The sequence below is a fragment of the Crocuta crocuta genome, unplaced genomic scaffold (genome assembly GCF_008692635.1).
Source record: "Crocuta crocuta isolate KB4526 unplaced genomic scaffold, BGI_CrCroc_1.0 scaffold333, whole genome shotgun sequence".
In the NCBI taxonomy this organism is placed as follows: domain Eukaryota; kingdom Metazoa; phylum Chordata; class Mammalia; order Carnivora; family Hyaenidae; genus Crocuta; species Crocuta crocuta.
In genome coordinates this window covers 365,304-391,274 of record NW_027532856.1, presented here as the reverse complement: position 1 = coordinate 391,274, position 25,971 = coordinate 365,304, and the positions used below count along the sequence as shown (strand labels likewise).

The 25,971-nt window shown below is 41.5% G+C and overlaps 1 protein-coding gene across 10 annotated transcripts in view; it reads right to left on the bottom strand.

Moving 5' to 3' along the window:
- SYNRG (synergin gamma) overlaps window positions 1-25,971 on the bottom strand; it is an 82,597-nt gene that overhangs the window by 4,082 nt on the left and 52,544 nt on the right. For 8 of the 10 annotated variants that reach the window (XM_077745498.1, XM_077745500.1, XM_077745501.1 and 5 more), the window contains 5 exons: window positions 19,096-19,689; window positions 17,142-17,305; window positions 16,286-16,339; window positions 15,415-15,511; window positions 13,203-13,351 (listed from right to left, as the gene is read on the bottom strand). In XM_077745498.1, coding sequence (XP_077601624.1) covers window positions 13,203-13,351; window positions 15,415-15,511; window positions 16,286-16,339; window positions 17,142-17,305; window positions 19,096-19,689 — 1,058 coding nt within the window. The remainder of the gene's footprint in view (window positions 1-13,202; window positions 13,352-15,414; window positions 15,512-16,285; window positions 16,340-17,141; window positions 17,306-19,095; window positions 19,690-25,971) is intronic. The other 2 variants (XM_077745505.1, XM_077745506.1) reach the window with 1 other exon arrangement.

Sequence of the window (25,971 nt, the reverse complement as noted above, 5' to 3'; positions counted from 1 at the left end):
ACACAGACTCTGAAACAGGCTCCAGGCTCTGAGCTGGCAGTCAGCACAGAGCCCGACGCGGGGCTCGAACCCACGAACCGCGAGATCATGACCTAAGCGAAAGTCGGACGCTTAACCGCCACCCAGAAGCCCCGCCGCCCACCCTTTTTTAAGTAAGTGCCATGCCCAATGTGGGGTTCTGAACTCACCAACACAAGATCAAGAGTCACACGCTCTACCAACTGACCTGGCCAGTTTTTTTTAATGGATTTTTTTTTTCTTTTTAGATGAATTTTTAAAACATGCTAAGAAGCCAGACAGAAAAGCACATATATATTACATAATTTTATATAAAGTTCTAGAACAGGCAACTCTCTGATGACAGAAGTCTATGAAAAATAGTGGTTATTTTTGGAATCAGATCAGGACAAGAAGGGACTTTAGGAGGTGATGAAAATACTCCATATATTGCTGGGGTGTGTGTGGGCTTACATGGCTAAATGCATTTCTCAAAACTGATCCAACTATGTATTTAAGATCTATGCATTTCACTGTCTGTAAGTTATCTTACACTATCTGCAAGAAAAACACTTGAATTACAAAACCAAAACAAAAAAAAAGGAAAAAAAAGTTTCAGAAGAGCTGTATATATTTTTTTAAGATTTTATTTTTAAGTAATCTCTCTACACCCAACACAGGGCTCAAGGAACTCACAACCTCAAGATCAAGACTCACATGTTTCACCAACGGAGCCAGCCAGACGCCCCAGAAGAGCTACATTCTTAACGTACAAAGTTTTATATGTACCTAAACCAATTTGTTTGGCTTCTATATGCCCTAGAGCAGAGGTTTCTCAAATCTCTGCCACCACTGCCATTTTAAGTTGGATAATTCCTTGCTGTGGGGCCTGTCCTCTGTGCTGTAGGATGTTTAGAAGGACCTCTGGACAATTTGGAGGCAAAATCATCCCCCTCCTCCACCATTAAGAACTGACTTTACAAAAAAAAAGACTTTCCAAAGAGAAAGAAATGTGCACATACAACACATATACATACATGCGTACATGAGCTTATTATAATTTTTTATTGATATAAAGACTGTGTAGCACATAATTTACAAATAATAAAATATACAATTATCTTTACTGATAATTTCATATAATCCCTGACTCTCATGATGCTTTCTCTGAAAATGCCCGACCCTGGGATCCACAGTCAGCCTGTGCTTGTGCTCACCAGAGTGTGGATGTTGTAAATGCCGGCTGGTGTTTCTCTGTGAAGGGCTAAGACTGAAGTGAAGCAACAAACACATTCCAGAATGTTCATCACCTGTCAAATATGTTAGTGACTCTGCTGAATTGGGCAATTGTTCTCAAATGCTGGAGAACATTCCTTCGGCTTTGTGATCTATTCAAAATATAATGGCTATAGACAGTATACTTTGAAGTCTGAGCTGCATTATTAACATCCGCTCGATAACCTCCATAAATATAGACAACCAACAGTACAACAAATTAAGCACTGATCTGTAGCAGTTGCAGATTTCCATGGTATAAATACTCCCACCATGGCTGATGTCAAGGTACCAACAACGTGAGGTCACTGAACACGGCGCTGGGAAGGGATGCTTGCGGTACCGTCATATAGCAGTTCCACATATGGACAGATCAGATCAGGGTGACCAGCTTCCTAGTTTGCTCAAGACCTCCCAGTTTCAGCTCTGAGAAAATCCCTCAGCTCTAACCAAACCGGCATTAGTGGTCATCCAAGGACACACATAAAGAACTTCAAAACCTAAGGACTAAGCAGGTAGAAAGGAAGTGAGGATGGGAGTCAGTAAAACAACTGTCCTATCTTGAGAAATTGAAACAAGCAGTGTAAGCCAAGCATGAGCAAGTTAGACGGCTACCAATTTGGGCTCAGAAACAGCTCTGAATTTAAGATGGCACAGGGACTGAGGTGTGATGTGACCATGTGAGTGGATGGCAAAAGTGCCATGGAGACAAAGGTCTCGGAGTCCAGGGGTCAAGGATCTGGGAGCCCTGACGTGTTGGCTGGTCTCTCCTACAGGATACTGATGTGACCCAGGATGATGGCAAATTCCTGCCAACATAATAGCTACATTTTCTATAGTTAGTTGAGGCATAACCACCAAGGAGTTACTGACTTTTGTATTTGAAAAATTTTATTATTTTTTCCCTAGGGGAAAAACAATGGGATTCTCCCCATAAAACTGTATAGATTATATATGATGTTTGCCTGCCCCTTTCTGATTTGAAATGATAAACCATGCATTAGGTCCACTAGCCAACCAACCTTCCTACCTTCCTACCTACCTTCCTTTCTTCCTTCCTCCCTCCCTCCCCTTTCTTTCTCTTTCTCTTTCTTTCTCTCTCTTTCTCCCTCCCTCCCTTCCTTCCTTCCTGAAACAGATGATACTGTTTGCTTGTTTATTCATTTACTTATTTATTTAGAGAGACGGGAGCAAGCAGGCTCCATGCTCAGTGTGGAGTCCTATGTGGGGCTCAATCCCAAAATCATGGGATCATGACCTGAGCTGAAATCAAGAGCTGGACATTCAACAGACTGAAGCATCCAGCCCTCCCACCCCAAATCTTTCTTAAACTAACTTGAGCTGGATCCATTCAGATCACCTCTAGGAAAGGAAGGACAGACAGTTCTCAAAGAAAAGAGGAGGCAGATGTTTCAACTATGTGCAGGAGGACTCTGACCTTGAAGTGAATCTACATGGTCTTAACAAAGCTAGATAATAATTTCCCTTTTTTCTTTTTCTCTTTTTTATTAAAAAATTTTGTTTTAACATTTATTCATTTTTGAGAGAGAGAGAGATAGAGTGCAATCAGGAGAGGGGCAGAGAGAGAGGGAGACACAGAATCCAAAGCAGGCTCCAGGCTCCAAACTGTCAGCACAGAGCCCAACATGGGGCTCGAACCCACGAGTGGTGAGATCATGACCTGCGCCAAAGTCAGATGCTTAACCAACTGAGCCACCCAGGCGCCCCTCCCTTTTTTCTTTTCAAGCCCAGTCATGGCCAAGTCTGGTCAAGCCTAGAGGCAGCTTGTACTATTATTTGTTTGCTGTTGAATTCTGTCAACTTTAAATGGTTAACAATTACGTTGTCCTATCTACCTTCCTCAGTTGCTGTTGGGACCTTCAGATATATAAAAAGTGCTCTGAAATGCTCTAAATGATTAAAATTATTCAGTTTGACAAAAGCTAAAAAGCTTTTTTTAAGAGGTTAAAAACACAGCAGTACTTCCATAAACCTACATTATAGATATTTATCATGTTACTGAATAGGACTATTTGAGAAATAACTAGAATCAAGGAAAACTCTGAATCTTGAAATCAATCCAATTACAAAAAGCCCTTTAGTATCTGTTTACCAAAGGCATAAGGAAAGCAAATGAAAAGGTCATTTTGTAATCTCCCATGAAAATCATAAGGCTCTGCATAAACTACTCTGTGGTCAAATTNGGGGGCAGGGTCCACACTGTGTATTTGGCCATAATTCTTTAAGAAAGTATGCCCTCTACAGGCCATTTTAAATTGAACACCATCTACATCAGGTAGCAACTGTTTGGTGCATTTAGTAAAGATTTCCAAAGTAGTTATATTATAAATGACCTGCATACACTGAGTTCCCTGAGTCAGACTGCGATACATAATCCTGAATCTTTAGCCAATAATAAGCTGCTAAAATGGTGTCCAAGAAAATCATCATCGAGGAAGAATTTGGTAGTAATTAGTGTTCTTTACAAACGTCCTCATTATAATTCTTCTGGACAAATGGTAGGATGGGCCTTTCTGATCCCCTTAAATTGTGCAGAGCCGCATAACTTGCACAGCCATCTGACTGTGATCATAAGTCACACGAGGTACTTCTGGAAGGAAGCCTTTAAAAACAATATGCTCTTTGTAACGTCCCCTTGACCCTCCCACAGGGATCAGCTACATTTTACATGGCAGAGGCTTTGTCAGCTAGGTCCCTGAGTGAAGAACCTGTCCACAGAGACCCCTCCAATTTGAGATGGTCATGTAGCAGGAGCAATACAGCTCTACTGTTCTACATCACTAAGACGGGGTGGGGGGAGTTGTTACGTCAGCACAACCCAGCCTAAGCAGATACCAAAAAACTTTCTGGACACTGGTTCCACAAGCAATTCTAGACTTTTTGTTTGGGTTACAATGTAACCATTTGGATTCTTGGTTGCAATGTTTCTCTAATTTTCGCTATTACTGCTATAACAGAGTAGCAAAAATTTAGGTACTTAATATAACATATTCTCTTATAGTTCTGGAGGTCAGAATTCTAAAATAGGCTTGCAACACAGTGTACTTTCTGGAAATTTTAGGGGAGAATCAGCTTCTTTACCTTGTCTAGCTTCTAGGGAATACCTGTACATTCCTTGAATCATGGTCCCACCTTCCAACTTCAAAGCCAAAAGCACAGATTCTGCCAGTCTTCCTCCTTGCTGTCAAATCGCTCTTTCCCATGTTCACTCTCCTGCCTTCCTCTTTGTGAGACACTGGGCCCACCCAGATAATCCAGGGTAAACCCCCCATTGAAAGACCCTTAACTTCATCACATCTGTGTGATCACAGGTCTCAGGGATTAGGATATGGCTATCTTTGGTGAGGGAGGGGGACATTATTCCATCTACCCTATCACCTTCTGTCAACGAGGACAGCCATGCAGAGACACAATGAAGATTCAGTCTCAGGGGAGCCTGGATAGTTCAGTCGGTTGAGCATCCAACTCTGGATTTCAGCTCAGGTCATGGTGTCATGGTTCGTGGGTTCAAGCCCCATATCGAGCCCTGTGCTGGTGGTGCAGATCCTGCTTAGGATTCTCTGTCTCTCCCTGGCCCTCCCCTGCATGCGCGCACGCGCACACACACTCTCTCTCTCTCTCTCTAAGTAAATAAATAAACTTAAAAAAAAAAAAGATTCTGTTTCTAAAACATTGTGTGGTACTGGCAAGATGACAAAAATGTTGTCATATTAAAAATAAACTGATTTCCTGATATGCCACAGCAACAGCAAGTATACACTCTGAAATTCACTGCTTATTTCACATTGAAAGTAGGTAAGTACGGGAGTGCCTGGGTGATTGAGTCGGTTAAGTGTCTGATTCTTGGGTTTTGGCTCAGGTCATGATCTCACGGTTTGTGAGTTCTAGCCCCATGATGGGCTCTGTGCTGCCAGTGCAGAGCCTGTTTAGGATTCTGTCTCTCCCTCCTTCTCTGCCCCTCACCCAATTGTGAGTGCTCATGGTGTCTCTTTCTCTCTCTCAAAATAAATAAATAAAAACTTTTTTAAAAAAGAAAGGAAAAAAGAATTATACTGAGGATAACAGTGAAGATCAACAGCCTGTGTGATTTTCAGTTGACTAGAGGTCAGGAAAATGACAGGACTTGTCTCTCTTCAGAGATTTTATATGGCAAAAGTGCATCAGTTTTGTTTTCCAGGCCTGAATCTTTGTTCCAAACCTACTGAACTTCAACCCTTAGGCAACAATTCACTCATCTCACTAAAACAGAGGATTTCTACCTCCTGAGAAACAACCAGCTCCTTTAGTCTGTGCCCTAGAGATGTGCTTCTACCACAAGGGGGGGTTTGAGTCCATGGATGACGTCCACACTGAAGGGAAACTTTCCACTATAACTTATAGCTTCAAAAAATATCAGGGAGCCACAGTTTGGAGTTTAGGATTGTGTACTTTGCTTTCCTTAGCCCAAGCATTACTACCGTGATGTAGCACTAATATTCTAGGACTTTTTCACTGAAAAAAGGTTATGTAGCCACTTTTTGATGGGAACAGTTTCATGATGTCTTTATGGAAGAAGAGCATCCTCAAAGCTGACACTGACACAATAAGAAAAATGGACTTTTAAAACTACGAGGTGCCTTCAAATCCCTGATCTGTCAGTTTGGGGCAAGTTACATCTTTGAGCCTCAATCTCTTCACCTGTAAAAATGGGGATTATACTACTGACCTTATAGGACTGTTAACCAGGATTAAATGAGAATGAATGTAAAGCATACAGCACAATGCCTGGCAGGATCCAGGTGTAAATAAACTATTATATTACTGGAATCAAAGAGCCTGGCAATGGCAATTTGGCTCATTAAGGAACTTTAAATTCTACCTAAAACGAAGCAGGGGTACAAAGAGTTAAAAGCTTCTACCATAGCCTCAGTCATGCCCCTCTCTAGTGATTTCTCTGCAATTTAGTGATTTCTCTGTGTCCAAGGTCCCTGGGGCTTGCAGAGTTTTGCTGCATCTGAAGTGAACTCCACAGATGTTGGTTTGTCTCATTTACATGCACACCTCTATTTTTATTTATTTATTTATTTATTTAATATTTTTAATTTATTTCTAGGAGAGAGAGAGAGACAGCGTGAGCAGGGGAGGGTCAGAGAGAGAGGGAGTCACAGACTGAAACAGGCTCCAGGCTCTGAACTGGCAGTCAGCACAGAGCCCAACACAGGGCTTGAATCCACGAACCGCGAGATCATGACCTAAGCGAAAGCTGGACGCTTAACCGACTAAGCCACCCAGGCACCCCAACACCTTTATTTTTAGAGCAAAATCTTCTTTGTGACAAGACTTCTACTTCCTCTGGAGACTGTATCCTATTCTTCATGCAGTGGGCAATTCAAGTAAGTTTTATAGACCAAAGACCTACCAGTTAATCAAGAGAAAATGACATGGTACAATCAGGAATAATATCTGAGCAGAGAATGGTTGTTTTTCTGTCACAGCTAACTTGGTAAAAAAAAAAAAAAGAAAGAAAAAAGGTACTTATAACTGGAAAAGCATATGTAAATACAGAAATGAATACTCAATGGCATGCATATATAATTTGCATATATAATATGCATTCCTGTATTGTCTAGTTGCAGACTAATCTCTACTATTATCCAGTGACTAAAAAAATGTCAGGTAAAATCACTCACTGGACACGGAAGCTAGGTATGGAAGATCCTTAGGGGAGTCTGAATGAGAGGACATGAATGCCTGGCAACTCTTCCCATTTACCTCACGTTCTGATACACTGAGGGATTAAAATCACCCTATGTGAGCAGGGCAACACCTCCCAGGTTAGAGGGGTAACCAGACCCAGGAGGCTTTCTCTAAAATCACAAAAGGAAATGGTATTTTTTTTAATTTTTTTTAAAGATTTATCTTTAAGTAACCTCTACACTCAATGTGGGGATCAAACTTATAACCCTGAGATTTAGTCACATGCTCTACTGATGGAGCCAGACAGGCACCCCTCTATGGTTTCCTTTAAAAGGTCTTGGGGCGCCTGGATGGCTTAGTCGGTTAAGTGTCCGACTTTCGCTTAGGTCATGATCTCGCGGTTCGTGGGTTCGAGCCCCGCGTCGGGCTCTGTGCTGACTGCCAGCTCAGAGCCTGGAGCCTGTTTCAGTCTGTGACTCCCTCTCTCTCTGACCCTCCCCTGCTCACGCTGTCTCTCTCTCCCGGAAATAAATTTAAAAAAAAAAAAAACACCATTAAAAAGGTCTGAACAGGGGCACCTGGGTGGCTTAGTCAGTAAAGTGTCCAACTTCATCTCAGGTCATGATCTCAGGGTTCGTGGGTTTGAGCCCCGCACTGGCCTCTGTGCTGACAGCTAGCTCGGAGCCTGGAGCCTGCTTCAGGTTCTGTGTCTCCCTTTCTCTTTGATTCTCCCCTGCTCACACTCTCTCTCTCTCTCTCTCTCTCAGAAATAAATAAAACATTTAAAAATTTTTTAAAAGGTCTGAACAAAACTAACCCTCAGTATAAAAACTCAAAATAGGGAATACCTCAGAGTGAAATGATGACAAAAACGGGACACAAGGAAATGTGGAATGATGGATATCCTCTGTCTTTTAGAGGGACATTGGTTATTACTGGCTATTATCTGGGGTGTGCGTTTGTCAAAGCTCACTGAATGATTTAAGTAACAAAACTTACTGAATGGTAGAACTGAGAGTTTTGCATTTTCCTACAGGAAGGAAGGCAGGAAGGCCCGGAAGGGCAAGGTCTAGAAGGCAAGCCTTTCTCATGAGCAGCAGTGGCCTGTGGGAGCTTGGACGTCTAGGAAGATGTACAAGGATGAAACTGGCTTCCACCTCACCCAATGACAGTGGGTCCTTCCTCAAGAAGGAAATACAACATAGCAAGCAACCCAAGCCAGGATTCTCCTCAATTATCCTCTGTGCTAAACTGAAAAGGATTGATACATAATGAGCTTGGTTAGTGCTTGGTCTTTCGTGATAATTTTTCTTCAAAGAGCTCATGGCAAAGAAAGGTACTTTGCTATCATGGCCATTTTTTTCTACCAGCGCTAGAAGAGAAGAGATGGGTGGCTGATTTGAGAGTCTGTATAGAAATCTAGGTTTCAAAGCATTAATTACAATGAAAAAAATTAGAAGTGTTAATAAGAAAGAAAAAGGAAGGAAGGAAGGAAGGAAGGAAGGAAGGAAGGAAGGAAGGAAGGAAAGAAGGAAGGAAGGAAGGAAGGAAAAGAAAGAAAGAAAGAAAGAAAGAAAGAAAGAAAGAAAGAAAGAAAGAAAGAAAGAAAGAAAGAAAGAAAGAAAGAAAGACAAGAAATCTTAAAATCTAAATGGAAAAGGGAGGCTAATCTTAAGGTGCTTTCTAGTCCTGGGCTATAAAAAAGGGGGAAAATGTACAGAAAAGAACTTGACTCTTTCTATCAAGTTGCTGCCCAGTGAGATGCCCAGTGTTTCACCTCATTGACTTTGATGCTAAGTTAACAATCCTCTTTCCCCAAAAAGGCTTTTGCTCATCCCTGGTTTTACCCACCCAGCTTGCCCATTTCAAGAAAGGAAGAGAGTACAGGGGGTGAAAAGCAGACTGAATCCAGGTCTAGTATCTTGGTGCCTCAGTTTTCTTCATCTGTAAAAGGGGGAGAATAATAGTATCTACACTCAACACTTCTGTATTAAGTAAATTATATGTATATAAAGACATATAGGGTATAGCACATGGTTAAGCACTCAGTAAGAGTTAGCTAATGATGATATTCAGGCTTCATCTGGTTCATATTAGCACAAAGTTAGGAAGCAAAAGATGGGTGAATTAGGAGACAATCAGACACATGCTGACCTCTAGATTGCCAATGCTTGGTTTTAGACATCTTGTTGCTATAAAAACATGCCACAGATGAGTTTTAAGGTAAGACTTCTGTGAGACTGGGTGAAAATACTCTGATAAACAACTGGTAACACATCCTCCTCTATCCTATAGCCATCCTTGAATACGTCATGAAGTGTAGTGTCAGCTACACTTTATTTGTAGCTGGAGCTTAGAAATATTTTTTTAAAAACCTCATGGTTTTGGGGGCTCCTGGATGGCTCAGTTGTTTAAATGTCCAGCTTTAGCTCAGGACATGATCTCAGTTTGTGGGTTCAAGTCCCACATCAGGATCTGTGCTAACAGCTCAGAGACTGGAGCCTGCTTCAGATTCTGTGTCTCACTCTTACTCTCTGCCCCTCCCTTGCTCATGGTCTGTCTCTTTCTCTCAAAAATAATAAACTAAACATTAAAAAAAATAAAAACAAAACAAAACAAAAAACCCTCATGGTTTCATCATCCAAGCACAGTCCTATTGCCATTCTGGCACATTCTCTTCCAACCCCGTAGTAATGATTCTGTGTTATTTCAAACTTTGTGCTCCTTTAAAAAATGGCTACACAACATCCTAATATTATGCTTTACACAATTTGTTTGACTGACCCTCTTGAGTTTTCACTTTTACAAAGAACAACTTGTGCATTTAACTAGCTTCTTTCTGTGAGCTTGTGTTGCCTTAGGAAGTTTTCCTAGAAGTGGAATTGCTGAGTCAACTACTCAGAATGTGAGTCCTTTTATTCATTCAACTTTCACTGGATATTTATGCAGTACCTGGCACTGTGTTCAGATTGAGAACAAAATGTGGTCTTGGTCCTTGTCCTCAAGGACTTCACAGATGGGTGGGGGTTGGGGAAGTATCTTGCTAAATACCCTTTACATAGGATGGTACCAATTTATGTTTCCTAATAAATAGTCCCCATTTTACCACATCGACACTGTTAGGATTACAATAAACAAGCCAAACAAAAACTGGGTTTATTATTAGGTAAAAAAATGAAACCTGCTTGAATCTGAATTAATGTTTACTGATGAGCTGTGCCTCCCCTTGTATGAATCGCTTCATGGTATTGCTCGGTTTCTAAGGGGATGTTGGTATATTTCCATGGATTTGTAGGTTTTCTTTATGGAGCAAAGATGTGAGCCCACCGTTAGAATGCACTGCTGTGCTATTTCCTAGTTTCCCATTTAGTCTATTTTCCCACACTTAGAATGACTCCAATTTGTATTTGGAGCTATGCCATTTGGCCTATCCTGAGAGATTTCATAAGAAATGACTCACTGAAACCTATTGCTTCATCTGCTGAAAGGATCTGTGGAATACACAGGTTACATTTGTTTCCTCTTTACAAGAGCCTACAAAAGGAATTTCTTTTTGGTATCAGTACCAGGAATAATTATGCGTCTCCTGAATAGTGGGTTTTTATGTTATGAACACAGTGAATCATGGAACTCATCATGTCTTCCTTACATCAGTTCCTAGAAAGGGAAAAGTCAACTAACTACCGCTCACCACTAGGAAACATAAGCACTTTAAAAGCACTTTCTCTTATCTCTCCTCCTTTCTTTATTATGAGGTATAAAAAGTGTGAAAAAATTGGAAGGGTCAAGAGGTATAAAAACAAAATGTACAACGTCCCACCAAACACTGTGTCAGAATGCCAAGCAATAAAGGACACAGTCCGGCTTTTAGGGAGCAGACAACCCAGCAGGCAAGAAGCAAACACATGATTACCAATACACGCAGTTAAGTGTGAGGACAGAGAGAAATGTGCTGTGGACATACACAGGAAGGGTGTTGAATTCAGATGGAAGGGCTCTCTGGAATGAGTTCTGGGGAAATGATGCAGAGTCCAGAGGGAAGAGCACTCTAACAGAGAATGAGAGGCAAAGGCAGTCCAGGGGATAGAAAAGGCCTCTTACACTGAGCTAAGGAACCGAAACTTGGTCCTGCAGACTATGGAGAGTCCACTGTGAGATTTTAAACGGATTTGCATGACATCACCAAACTTATACTTCAGAAAGAATGGGCTAGAAGGGCGTGCAGAAGAGATTACGATAGGGGTTAACAAAATGAACCAGCAACTCCAGCTATGTGGTCAGAAGTGATAAGGACTGGAGTAACTTAATGCATTAACAAAATAAGGTTCCCATTTTTATTATACTTTCTAGCTAGTATTCATATGTAAGAATGCTATGATTTTTGCCAAACTCAATAAATTCAACTGCTTGAATTCAGATTTCTATAAATATTTCTTATCACCAAACAAACATAATTTTATCTCTTATTTTCAAATATTTGTATCTCTTGTTGTACTGGGCAGAGCTGTATTTTTTAACAAATAATGACCCAAACTGTAGAAACCAAAAAATAGTCCAAAGGAACAAAACAGAGAATCTGGAAATGATTTAAACTCTTTAAGAACTTAATACTACAAACCAGAAACAACAAACACTGTGAGAGGGCCTGCCGTCTGATGTGTGCTAGGACAGCTACCCACCCACCCCCACCCCCGACTGTGGGCACAGCTCAGGAACAACCGCATCTACCACGTGGCCTCAGTCCTGCTCAGAGGGACCACCTAGTTACATGTAAAGAAAAAAAGAAAGATAATGCAATAGCGTATTTCTTCCAGATTTGAGAGGAAGATAAATTTCTGACTTTTGTGAAATAAAGGATATTATCAGAGACAAACTGACAGTATGAATATATAAAAATAAAGTAGTTTTACCCAATGAAATGGAAAATGAAGGGAACAAATGACGAAAATGACTGATAAAAGCTTTCCTGTATACGCATGTGTGTGTGTGTGTACACATCCATTACAAATACAAAACATGTGGGGCACCTGAATGGCTCAGTCGGTTAAGCGTCAACTTCGGCTCAAGTCATGATCTCATGGTTCGTGGGTTTGAGCCCCACATCAGGCTCTGTGCCAGCTCAGAGCCTGGAGCCTGTTTTGGATTCTGTGTCTCCCTCTCTCTCTTACCCTCCCCTGCTCACACTGTCTCTCTCTCTCAGAAATAAATAAAAACATTAAAAAAAAAAACAAATATGAAACACGTAAGGCCAATAACCATATTTCACTGAACATATGGTCAAATGGTAAGACAGATAATCAATTTACACATAAAGGAAACAGAAAGAGTAAATTATCATTTGGAATACTGTAGAACCTCTGCAAAATGAAACACCTATAAAAACACCTTTAGTGACTCAATATACACTCACTAAATGAAAAAGTGGACAAAGGAAGCTAGAACACACTGTAAAGAAAAGTATGCCTGCATGTTGCCAGCAGCACCGCCAACTAGCCCGAGTTCTCTGGAAAGCTATGTAATAAAAGGAAAAGCTACATACGAACACACACACATTCTGACTTCTTAAGTCGTGGAGGCACTATATCCCTGAAAGGACACACAGTCATTTGTCTAACAATATTCAGAGTAGAACTGAAGGATATTCAGAGTACTAGTATTCATTTACTAAATGATATTCAGAATAGAACCATTCAGAACAGGAAGAAATGGCAATAATTCACAGACCTAAAAAAGGGAAAAGGCTAAATGAACCACATGACAGCAACAAGACAGTCACTCTGAACAGTTTCTAAAGAGACACATATGGGGTCATAAGGAACTAGAAGTGCGAAGAGAGGAACTCACAGTGATGTTCTGCAAAACATGCATATACACATGTGCCTTAAGAAGGAGGTAGACAGGAGCCTGGTGGCTCAGGCAGAAGAGCATGCGATTCTTGATCTTGGGGTTGTGAGTTTGAGCCCCGCGTTGGATGTAGCAATTACTAAATAAATAATCCACAAGTGAAAAAAAAGAAGGATGTCAACAGAGTGAATGTCCTCCTGCAGTCTCGTTTTATGGAGGCCCCACAGGCCTCAGCGCTCTCCAGAAGCCGAGCGGTGCTACTCAGCGACCCGCACAATTATCTCCTTCCTTTAACGTAACACGATCCAGCAGGCACCTCACCGTCACCTTTCAGTCAGGGCCACCACTGAACATAAGGAAAGCAAGTGCTGAACACCTAACAGACTTACCGTGAGTGTGGCCAGGGACATGAAGCCAATGAGGTTATTCCACACTTTATCGATGTCCTTCAGCAGCTGCTGGAGTTTCTCACTGCACACCGCGGTGGCTTTTATCCCCAGCTCCACACGCTTGGTCACTCTGTACACCTCAACAACACCTATAGAGTGAGAGAGTGGAGTCGGGCGCAGGCAGTGAGAGGTGGGCGGCACAAGGCAGCACTCCTGCACGCTATCTTAGCTGGAAACATGGATTGTTCCTACACAGAAGTGAACTTACTACTCCTGGGGACCGATCCACCTCCAGTGCTGCAGGGTGACTTACTGGTAAGAGCACAGGCTACAGCTACACTCCTTGGGTTCAAATCCCAGCTCTGCCACTTACTAGCTATGTAACCGTGAGCAAGTCACGTAACTTCTCAGAGCCTCACTTTCTTCATCTGTGAAATGGGGATAATAAAAGCACCTCACCAAACAGATTTAAATGGGTTCATACTGTAAAAGGCTTAGAACAGTGCCTGTAGAACATTAGGCACTATGCAGTATTAGCTCTTTTTTTTTTTTTCTGGCTTTTTTGTAAGTCCATCTGTTTAAGTTTGGGAAATCCCATCAAACTGGCTAAAAATGGGAATATCAAAAGCTTAAAAGAATCTGAATGTCAATATCATCACAAGGTAATTAAGAAATGATTCACTTCTCTGAATGCCCAATGATTTACAAACTCTGTGGCTTCATGCACCTTTTATAAACCTAACAAAACACAGGATGGCTCTTTTCCTGTAGTCTCTGAATTGTGGCTGAGTTCTTCAAGCAAGGAGGACAGGTGCCAAGTATGTTCACATTCTAAGGACAGTCACCAGACACATCCCAACCTTTACCTGAGCCTCTCAAAAAGAGGACTGGAGGAGTCGTCTTCAGAGCTGTACATTGTCAGCTTGTGTACAGCCCACTATGGCTTTTCTTCTTCTTTCCCCAATCCTCTGGGGAAAGCAGTCACTGCCTATCCTACGCCGAGTGAGGGGACTTCTAGACAACCTCTCACAGATACTCGGTGACGTGTACAAGGAAAGACAGGCGCCCTACTCCCTGGTGTGCCCCGCAGCAAAGCTGTGGCCGGCCGAGCAGGAAGGAGGAACAAGAAAGAGGTGGGGGAAGTGCAGGAAAGACCACATCCCTCTGCCGTTCACCCACCCAGCAGGTACTGGTGAGGGACTACTGCGTGCCAGGTGCTCAGGTACATACTAGAGACATTCGCAGGGAACAAAACAGACCAAATCACTCCCTTCTTGGAGGTTCCTTCCAGAGGAGGGAGGCGGATAATATATAATAACAGGTAAAACACAGAAGATATTAAAGGTGACAGGGCAAAAGAGAAATCAAGCACAGAAAGGGACAGGAAGGACGAGGGTGGGGTGAGAGGACACAGGCTTGAGAAAGGGAGGCCAGGGAAGACCTCCCTCAGCAGGTGACACCTGAGCGAGATGTGACAAAGACTAGGGCCCAGTGTGCATGGCTCTGGCCACGGGCCCAGCGGGAACTGCAGGAGGAAAGGAACACTGGAGTGGACAGAGACTGGAGTTTCCATTTGGACTGGGACATTTAACAGCTGAAGGTAGTCAGGGAGGTAAGGAATCAGTGATGTCCTGAAGGGGTGGAAAGGAAGAATCGACAGAGCATGGTAAGGCATTCATTGGAGACCCAATGTTTTCATTCCAGTTCAGATTCTTTGATAAACCAGGAACACAGATGCAATTTTACATTGCTGCTGCTAGTATGTGTATAATAAGGACTGAAAAACTTTGCCACAGATACCTTAAGTCAAATAGTGTGGTTTCTGTCTGTGACTTAACCATCTCACCCACAAATGAAGATGCTACTTAGTGAAGTCATACATAACTTGAAAGATCTAAATTTTTTAACGTTCTGTTTATTTTTAAGAAAGAGAGAGAGAGACAGCGTAAGCAGTGGAGGATCAGAGAGAGAGGGAGACACAGAATCCAAAGCAGGTTCCAGGCTCTGAGCTAGCTGTCAGCACAGAGCCCGACACAGGGCTCGAACCCACAAACTGCGTGAGATCATGACCTGAGCCGAAGTTGGACGCTTAACCGACTGAGCCACCCAGGCGCCCCTTGAAAGACCTAGATTAAAATACTTAACATAAGGGAAAACTGAAAATACTGTCAAGTGTCAGGATTTTGAATAAGTAAAACATAAAAGAACGTACCTAATAAATATTCCATGCCTTGGGCTGACTGAATTACTTCTGTGCACACAGAGCTACTACTGATTCCATTTAAGGTATCATTTGCCTTCTTAATGACCTACAAGAAATGAAATCACATCACCTTATATAATCAAGAAAAGTCATTGCAAATCAATTTACTGTTAGTAGAGAACCCAACAGGGAAGCCAAGAGGTGTGAAAAAGCATGACTGACTGATATATGTATATAACCATGCTGAAACAAATGTGAGAATTTAATTTTAACCTTGAAGAAACCATCCTCCATTTCTTTGGAAGAGAAAAGACAGAGGTTCTTTAGTTTAAATGTTATTTTAATTTAGGCAGCATTAATGATATTTTTTTATTTTCTTTTTTTTATTTTTAGAGAGATAGAAAGAGAGCAAAAATGTGCACATGTGCGTGGGGGAGGGGCAGAGGGAGAGGGAGGGAGAGGGAGGAGGGATAGAGGGAGAGAAGGGGAGAGAGAGACAGAGAATCTTGAGCAAGCTCCATTCTCAGCACGGAGCCAACACAGGGCTCAATCCCTGACCCTGGGATCACAACCTGAGCTGAAATCAAGAGTCGGATGCTCAGCTAACTGAGCCACCCAGGCGCCCCTCATTTTGTTATTTCTTAAACACAGTGACAGGTGAGGGCACAAGTGACAAATGAGCCAGTGTTTGCTATCACACATGTGAAAGAAGCCTCACTTAAGACATATGGGTTTCCATTCGGCTTCCCTTTGCACAAGGCCATGGAGAAAGTGCTCTCCTCAGGTTTTCCTCTGTCCATTCAAAGGCACCAAGGAGATGTCAACGTGGCACAAGACAGCACCCACACACGAGAAAGCACCGCAAAAGGGACATACTCACATCTAGGGCACTCCCCAGGCACCTCTGCCATTCGTATGCATATCTCTCATTCTCCTATGAAATTTATAAAAAGAACTGGGTTAAACAGGGAGCACTGGAGTCCTCTATGGTTTCTGTCAATGTTAAGAGCATCGGAAGGCTTTACCTTTTATTAAAACCACAGTACTTCAAGCATAGTTTCTCTTTTGAAACCCCTGATGACTCTTCATAATGACTAAGTGTACCTTCTGAGCACATGATCTGTGAGTCTGAGGGGATGTTTCATAGCAGTTCCCTCTGTAAATGTTGCCTCATTGGTTCTAGTGATACTGTCAGCTTCTCCAAAGGCACTCCCCACACCGGTGCTTAGTACAAGAGCTAATCCTAAACCACCAGCTTCCCACTCCACAGTTAGGATGCCTTGTGTGCATGAGCACGGATGAATGGTGAGGAGGCCACCGAGGAGAGTTAAGAGCATCAGCTGTAGGAGGAAGCCAGCGTGGGACTAAGACGCAGCAAATCCTGAATACCTTCCCCGTTTCCTCTATCTGGTGTTTGAACATTCACCAAGTCTAAAGTGATGAAGTCTAAGTGCTCAAAGAAAATTTCCCCCAAACACCCTTCCTCGTGAAGTCTCCCGAACAATTTCCATTTTAAGGTCGCTGACTCCCCTCAGTAGATGTCCCACCTGAGAAGTATTTTCACCCATGGCTAATGCTGCCATTCTCTCATTTTAATTGCATATTTTGTGGCTGGTGCCATGTGACTTTCTGCCCCTCGCTTCCCCATATGAAAGTTGAAAGTGGTTTTCCCCGAGGCCCTGAGTGCTTGGCTGGTCTTTTCCCTACCCTCCCCCTGTAGAAATGCCCCTGCTCACCTCCACCTCTCCTGTCAGATCTTTGTACTTGTCACGGATGACAGGCAGAGCCGGCTTCTCACTCAGAGTGTTGGAACGGTCCCTGAAAGGCTGCTCCAAAGCCGGAGAAGGAGAAGAACGGCTTATTTCTTTATCACCAAGGCTCAAACTCCTTTTGTGTGACCCTGGAGAAGTGGACGGCACAAAGGTTCTGATTACTCAGCTTAATTCAAGCCCAAGCTTTTCCTTGCTAACATGAGTCTCCTCTTTAGATGTCATGAGACATTCAGAAACACAATCCCTGTTCATTCTTCTCTGGCAAGCTACCCAGCCATAGCTTGGAGATGTTGCAGCTTTGGCTCCCAACCACATCAATAAAGGGAGTATTGCAATAAAGTGAGTCGAATGAACTTTTGGGTTTCCCAGTACAGATAAAAGTTATTCTTACTCTACGCTGTAGTCTATTAAGTGGGCAATAAATAGCACTATGTCCAAAAAATTAATATGCGATAGATTAAAAAAAATACTTCATTGATAAAAAATCCTGGCCATCATTTGAGCTTTCAGTGAGTTCTAATCACTGACCACAGATCACCATAGCCATGTAATAATAAAAAAGTTTGAGATGTTGCGAGAATCGCCAAAATGTGGCACGGAGACACAAAGTGAGCAAACACTGTTGCAGCAATGGCACAGGCAGACCTGCTTGACCTAAGGCTGTGACAAATCTTCAAACTGTAAAAAAAAAACCCAGTACCCAGAAGGCACAATAAAATGAGGTATGCCCTGTGGTGAATCCTTCTGATTGTTCATGTCTGCTTGGTTTCCCTGCCTTTAATTTTCTCCATTACTCTTCTCTGATCTAACACAATTCTTCCATAATTCTAAGTGCAAAACCACTGAAGTCAGGAGGACAAAGTATCTTTTTAAATATCAGTGCATAAGAGTCGTGTTGCATTTCCAGTCATTAGTCATGGATTTGCACTGAGCTCCCACATACTCTCAATCCAAGAGAAATCAAGAATGCCTCCGTCAGGATGGGATTAAAGCAGAGGGGCAAACTCAAATGCCTTCAGAGAGCAGGCAGGTCAAGTGCATGACTGAAGTGGGTCAGCCCATTTCAGACAGAAGAGATGATGGGGAGTGTCACAAGGGGGACAGCACACCACATCTGGTGGAGGGGGCAGTGCCACTCAGCTCCACCGGGTTGTCAAAAGGGAGGATATAGGCCTCGTATTGCCAAGAAATAGCTTTTCAAGAAAAGCTAGAAATCCAGATTGTGAAATCTCAGGATTCTTATCAGCTGGCAGCACATTAAAAAAAAAACAACCTTCTGTGCAGATCAATCAAAACAAGTCTGCAGGGGCACCTGGGTGGCTCAGTCATTTAGGTAGCTGACTCTTGGCTTTAGTTCAGGCTGTGATCTCAGTTTGTGAGTTCAAGCCTCACATCAGGCTCTGTGGTGACAGTGAGGAGCCTGCTGGGATTCTCTGTCTCCCTCTCTCTCTGCCCCTTCTCCACTCATGCTCTCTCTTTCAAAATAAATAAATAAACTTAAAAAAAAAAGTCTGCAGACTGGATCCACAGCCACAGCTACCATGTTGTAGCCTCTGGATTAAAAAACACAGTCCACAGCCAGGGAATAAGAGCAGGGCTGACTTGTCCACAAGAGCATCAAATCCATCTCTGGCTCTCTTACCACAGCACCCCTCTAGCCAACAAGCTAATGAACAAACTACATGCTGTGCTTGTTTTTAGCCCAAAAAGCAATTATCGGAGGGATACTGGCTTGACTTCAGTTTAGCTGCAAACTTTTCTTTTTTTTTTTTTTTACAGCCATCTATAATAGACCCTGATTGCAGAGGCTGCAAATCCATTTCTCACTAAACCAGAGACCAACTTTCTGTTAGAAAGAATGTCTAATACGTCAGCAGAAGAAAGTACTACAGTACAATCAACACTGAAAGCCACTCACCTTGAACAGAAAGGTCAAAGGTCGCCAGCTCACTCTTGATCATTTCTTCACTGGATTTCATTTTGCTTTGTGAATTGGCCACCAAAAAGTCAAATTTGCTGATTTTGGGCTTTTCACTTTGAAACTCTCCAAAGTCATCTGCACATTCTTTGGGGGTGTCGTGAGAAGTGCCGCTGGAGGCTGGGCTTGGACAGGTGGCCTCGGGGCTCCGCTCAACTGTAGGCAAGTCCTGTCTCGTGAAATCTTTATAGTCCCCACTTTCATATTCCTTTTGCTCACTGGTCTGAGGAATCACATCTTTAAAACTGGCAAAAGCTGGGAAGGTGGCCTCTGGAAGAGCATCTTCACTTGTGAAGGTTGTTACTCGGGAGAGAGAGGTCATGGTGATGTTTTCGGAACTGCCAAATGAAGTCTCTTTCTTTTGAAGAACCAAGGCAGCTGAGGAGGGCCCACTTCCTGCTGAGAGGACAAATGGAGAGAGTTTTCTGCCCTGAGATGCATCATCCCTGTCTGACCAGTCATAGCTCGTAAGTGTGCTCACTGCAAAATTGCTACTGTAGGTTCCAAAAGCAGCATATTTTAAGTCCTCTATATCTGAAAGGGAAATAAGACCCCACAATTAGAGGCAAGCTCATGATTTAGGCAAGATGCCCTAAACTCTGCAGAAACAAAGTGTCTAGTGTATTTGATTAGTTTTATGCTATGTTGGAGTTAACTAAATTTAGAGCTTGTACTAAAATTAAAGGAATCAGGCTGTAAAATCTGATCTTTAAAACCCCATATTAGCTTTGAGTTGGCATTTATACTTAGTTACAAAGTTATTTTCTTTGCATATAAAGATTACTATAATAAGACAGGAATATCATCTACCAACATATGACATAATTAGGGTTATTTAATAAACTGTTCACTTATAAGCTTTATTACCCCCTGCCTATAACTGGTGCCTTTTGTCCCAACTTGGTTGAGGAATGTTCCTTTAACACATGGATGGACAAAATGTACATGACAAACTACTTAGAAACTGACAATTTCTCAAAAGTAAAGTGCAAGTAATGTCACCTAACTTTTAACCCATCCTTAGGAATCTGTTTTGCTAGGTCAAACAGAAGATTTTAATTAAGTGGTTACTTACCTAGTTGTTATTTTGGTCAATATGGACGTCATACTGCTGTGATGGTGTATATGAGGAAAGAAAAATCAACCTAATCTACTTTAACCTCTAAAAAACATAATCAAAGGTCTGGGTCCTGGTGGGCTCCTGTTTCTCCTTCAACTATATATTAGCCCCTCATTAAAAAAAAAAAAATAAGAAAAAAGAAAAGAAAGAAGAAAACGAAGGAAATGCTAGCATAGAAGACTCATTTCACAAAGCATTCTTCATAGACGTTTAAATAATCTCAGAGGGAGCATAAAACACTAGAGAGAATGTAGGTTTTTGATTTAGATGGATCAGGGTCCAACTCCTAGCCACCTACTACTTGTGTGAAGCCGGGCAAGCTACTTAATGTTTCTTAACCTTGGCTTGCTCATGGAAGGGCCTGTGTTGTGTCGACTCCCCAATAATGTGGGTAAAGGGCCCCGCTCGATGCCGGGTGAGCAATACGTAAGAGCAGCATCTGTACAGCAGAGTCGCCACCGGCCTCCATTTGACATTCAGGTGCTGCTTATAGCCTACGATGGAATTATCTCAGAGTGAAAATGAAGGGCCAGCTCATCATTTTAAAAGTCTGATAAGGGGCAGTTTCTTGCCCATTTTCAAAAAGCACAGCCAGCTGAGGCCAAAAGCTACTCGAGTAGAGCACCCTCGTTTCAGCAGCGTGGTCTATGCAGCCTGGCTGGCGGGCTGAGTGTCATCCTGGTCGCTGTGTCGAGGGAGGCCGGAGGGCCGATGCAGACTCCCTCTCTGACGACTGCAAGCGTACTTTACAAGGCCAATGCTCGTCAGTTCACTGATCCAGGTTTTCCGAACTAAGTCTATATGTGGACCACACTCAGTAATTTTCTCTTTCTTCCTCTGAGGGCTAAGGGGCTCCTGCCATGTCCATAGCTCTCCTGACAGTATATGTCACACCACTCTCTCTTTAAACTCAAGTAGGAAAAGGGTACTAAATAAATAATAAAAGTGGAAAACCCTAGATTACATGAAAGGCAAACCAGCCAAAAGCGGGTACCAGGTTTCACAGAACAGTATGTTTTAAACCTCTATGGTGCAAATGTTACCTTTCTAATTTGGCTCATTAAAAAATGGGAAACAAGGATTCAGGTGAAAACTGCACAGTTTAGAATGAATTAAACAAGGCTTCAGGCAAAATGCTTTCTTAATCTCTGGCTGTAGCGTTTCATCCCCCGACCCCCAGCCACCACTATTTTTTAAAGGGATCAGAAGGCGCACTGACCCCAATGAGGGGACCTTCAATTAGGAGGCAGATGCAATGACACACGAGAGTAGTCTTCAAGGGGTGCGCATTCAGAAAAATGTCTCACAATATGGATATTTTTATTATTAGACCCTACCAGAAAGCTTTTTGGGGAAGCTGTATTACGAACTGCTTCAAGAATCTCATCCCATAAAGGGGTAGCAATTTCCCCCAAAACCAAAAGTAAATTTATTAGAAAATTAGGCTCTAGTTTGAAAACCACAACCCAGCTGCTATAGCAATAAAAAGATCCTTTTGTGCAATTATGCAGTAAGAAAAAAACAAGGGTTTTTAAAAACAACCAAAAATGGCTGGAATATAATGAGGCAAAAGGCATTATAAGCAATAAGGGACTACCTTAGCTGAAGAGCTTTTAAATATTTTCAAAATCTTATTTTTACTAAAAATGAAAGAGAGGCATAACATTTTGACTTTTGGAGCAATTCACAAAAATGACCAAATGAAGGATTTTTAAAAAATGAATTATTTTATAATTAAAAAAAGAAGTATAAATATACAAGATATACCAAAATCCAGCCTCAAGGCTTATTTTAAAAGTTTACTTTTGCTTATTTCTTGGCTAATATTATGTAAAAAAAATTACTTAAGTGCAATTCATTTGAACACATAAGGAAATACTAAAGCTGAATTACATAAGGAATATGAGAACATGGTATTCCTAAATCTTAGTACTTATAAATAATATTAAAACTGAGTAGTATTTCCTGGCATGGTGAATATTAGTAAACCGTTTTCTAAGAAAATTGTGGTAAATCAATTCACTGAGGGTAGGTTAAGCCAAGAAAATTTCTCATTGCTCCATATTAACAGTTTTACATTCTCTAAGCAAATTCCATGTATTATTGTAGGACAGTCTTAAAAATATTAAAGTTCTGTGAGACCTACGATGTAAGTGATGGAAGCCTGTCTACAAAAATGATATGGAATAACCCACATTTTGTAATCACTGAAGTTTCTATAGGTGGGTCTTCCATTCAATAGCTGAATTCTGAAAATTGCAAGAGAAAAAGGAAAAAGAAAACAGAATGGCTGCCATAAAACAAACAGAATCACTCCAATTCTACCGGAGAACTCTTAGGCTGTGCTAGGTTGAACTGCAATTGCACACAGATAATAGGCCAAACCGTGTGCTATAATACAGGCATTTGTTTACTACCAGGAATGTCCATTACAAAGGCCAAAGGAATAAACTATGTGAGCTCCTTTCCATCATGGATCTCAAATCAAGACATGGATTTCTTGCTTATACTGGCAAGTAACCCTATCAGTCTTTTCCAGAACCTCTATTCTGAACGGATGCTGAACACAAAAACAACATATTTCTTGGAACAAAGAACGTGAGCTGCCACAAGACACAAAGGCCATACCAATTCCTATGGAAGTTTTCTAAAGCTGTAAGCATATGCCCAGGTGATTATGTTACTGGCTTTTGAGAAGGGGGTTTAGAAAAAGAAGAAAGGATACATGTGCAAAGTCCACTATTCTCCAGTGTTTTATATAGCAATAAAAATGTGCACTGGACTGAGGAAGAAATATCTTTTAATTTCTAATAGTGATTTAAGCCAAACTTCAAAGCAAACCATGAAATAGGTATACATTCCAACTTCTTTCTACCTTTGGCCCTATTCTACCTTTACATTCTCTATTAACTATAAACCCTGGGCTGTGTCCTGTAAGTCTCAAACACTCTGAGAATTATTGAAGAAAAGAGGAAAATGATCACAGTGTTAAGTATGACAGGCTACAAAAGACTGCTGTATGACTGCCTTCTAGTGTTTTCTAATTTGCATGGACACCTCCCATTCTTCATTTGTACCATCTCACATACATCTAGGGTTTGAAAGATAACCACGCTCTCTGTAAGCACCTTCAGGTTCCTGTGTCAGGGCTTTAAGTTCAATAAAGAAAAGCAGTTATTCTGTGGGTATTTTAAGTCAAAGGGGGCTAGAAGGACAAGGAATGGTGTCAGGACATACAGCTGACCCTTGAACAACACAGGTCTGAACTGTACAGGTCCACTCATACCTGGATCTTTAAAAATAAATACAGTTTAGTACTGTAAATGTTATTTTCTCTTCCTTGTGATTTTCTTAGTAACACTTTCTTTTTGCTAACTTACTTTACTGGAATACAATATATAATACAATATATGTGTTAATCGACTTTATATTATCCGTAAGGCTTCTGGTCAACGATAGGCTATTAGTCAAAAGTTGTATGTGGATCCTAGACTGCACTGGGATTAGTGCTCCTAACCTCCATGTTGTTCAAGGATCAACTGTATGTACAGTAAGACTGCTCATGGTCATCATTAAAAATCTCACCAAATGAGCACAGAAGATGGCAATTGCATTTGGGGCCTTTTGGCCATGCGAGAGAGAGAGAGAGAGCCACACCCAGAAGACCCTCCTATGCACAAAATCTTATTATGCTCTTCAAGCCACCAGGCCAACATTTTCCAAAATAACTTATCAAGAGTTCAACTGATAGAAAAACAAAGCTAGAAGCAGCTCTTTAAACATAATTTGATTCTGAGGGACCTGAGGCTCAGTTGGTTAAGTGTCTGACTTTGACTCAGGTCATGATCTCCTGGTTCATGAGTTTGAGCCCCACATTGGGCTCTGTGCTGACAGTGTGGAGCCTGCTTGGGATTCTCTTTCTGCCCCTCTCCCACCTGTATTCTCTCTTTCTCAAACTTTTTTTTTTTTTAAAGAAAAATTGGGGTGCCTGGGTGGCTCAGTTGGTTTAGTGTCCAACTCCCACTCAGGTCATGATCTCACGGTTCATGGGTTCAAGCCTTGTGTCAGGCTCTGTGCTGACAGCCAGCTCAGAGCCTGGCGCCTGCTTCAGATTCTGTGTCTCCCCTCTCTCTGCGCCTCCCCTGCTCACGCTCTCTCTTTCTCTCTCTCTCAAAAATAAACATTAAAAAATTTTTTTAAAGACAAAAAAAATAATAAAAATTCTTTGAGTTATTTTAGGATTTAGCCCAGCTTCTTTGATACTGCCAGCATCCCTTTCTTGTTCATTTGCTACTTTTAAAAATCTGTAGAGATTTTAATGTGAACAACAGAGTGAATGTAGAATATGAATACAGATGTACAATTGCTCATGCACTGATGTCTGACGTAAGCACTAACTGTATTACTTTATTTGGCATAAGAGTAAACAGAACAGGATTCATTTGTTTGCTTGAACCTATAGCATAGAGTTCTTCAAGTCTTTGTTGCAAGTTTATATTACTATATTAGTAAGACTTCCTCCCTAAAAAGTAATGTTACTCTGGAAACATTAACCGCTCAGTTTATAAATGTGATTATATTTTATACACAGTTCAGCCTGCTCAGATAAATGCAGGAAGGATAAAATAAAGCAGTCCCAGATGGGTCAGTTTAGCATTAGATAATTTCATTGACAAAGGAATTTCTTAGCCAAAGCCACCACAAGACTGGTCTTAGACATAGCACTAGAAAATTCTAAATAAAGGGCAGTTGGTATTATCACTAGATGGAGGCTACACCAAGATCTCTTTCTTCCAAATTAGTTAGCAGCATACATCATAATTAAAACATAATATATTTTACACAAGGTTTCTGAAACCAAGTATTATCCAACTTTATACAGCATTAATTTATGGAAAACACAGTAGTTTGAATTGGCAGACTCAGCTTTTCTTTGAATTAATCTAAATGTTACTTAAAAAAATTTTTTTAATGTCTGTTTATTTTTGAGAGAGAGAGAAAGAGAGAGAGAGCAAGTGTGCAAGCAGGGGAGGGGCAGAGAGAAGGAGACAGAATCTGAAGCAGGCTCCAGGCTTGGAACTGTCAGCACAGAGCCGGATGTGGGGCTCAAACTCACAAACTGTGAGATCATGAACTGAGCTGAAGTCAGACATTTAACTGACTGAGCCACCCAGGTGCCCCTCTTTGAATTAATCTAACCCCCAACATGCAACCTTTTTCTTTTTTCTTTTTTTTTAATGTTTTTTATTTATTTCTGAGAGAGAGAGACAGCGTGAGCAGGGGAGGGTCAGAGAGAGAAGGAGACACAGAATCAGAAACAGGCTCCAGGCTCTGAGCTGTCAGCACAGAGCCCGATGTGGGGCTCGAACCCACGAACTGTGAGATCATGACCTGAGCCGAAGTCGGCACTCAACGGACTGAGCCACCCAGGCGGCCCCACATGCAACCTTTTTCTTTCTCAAATGGCCTATTGCAGATACTGTAAGTGATCTCTCTGGAATCCTCTTCAAAATCCTCATTTTCAATGGTTTAATTTCCTTTCTGCCTCAAATTTTTAGAAAAGAACTAAAATTTCAAAATACAAGAAAAAAAAGTAAACCATGGGAACAATCCAAATTGGTCTTGGGTTTATGATCTAAAAAACCATAGTATTCCCAAGGTTTTTTGCTATTAATATACTCTTAAGATGGAAAACA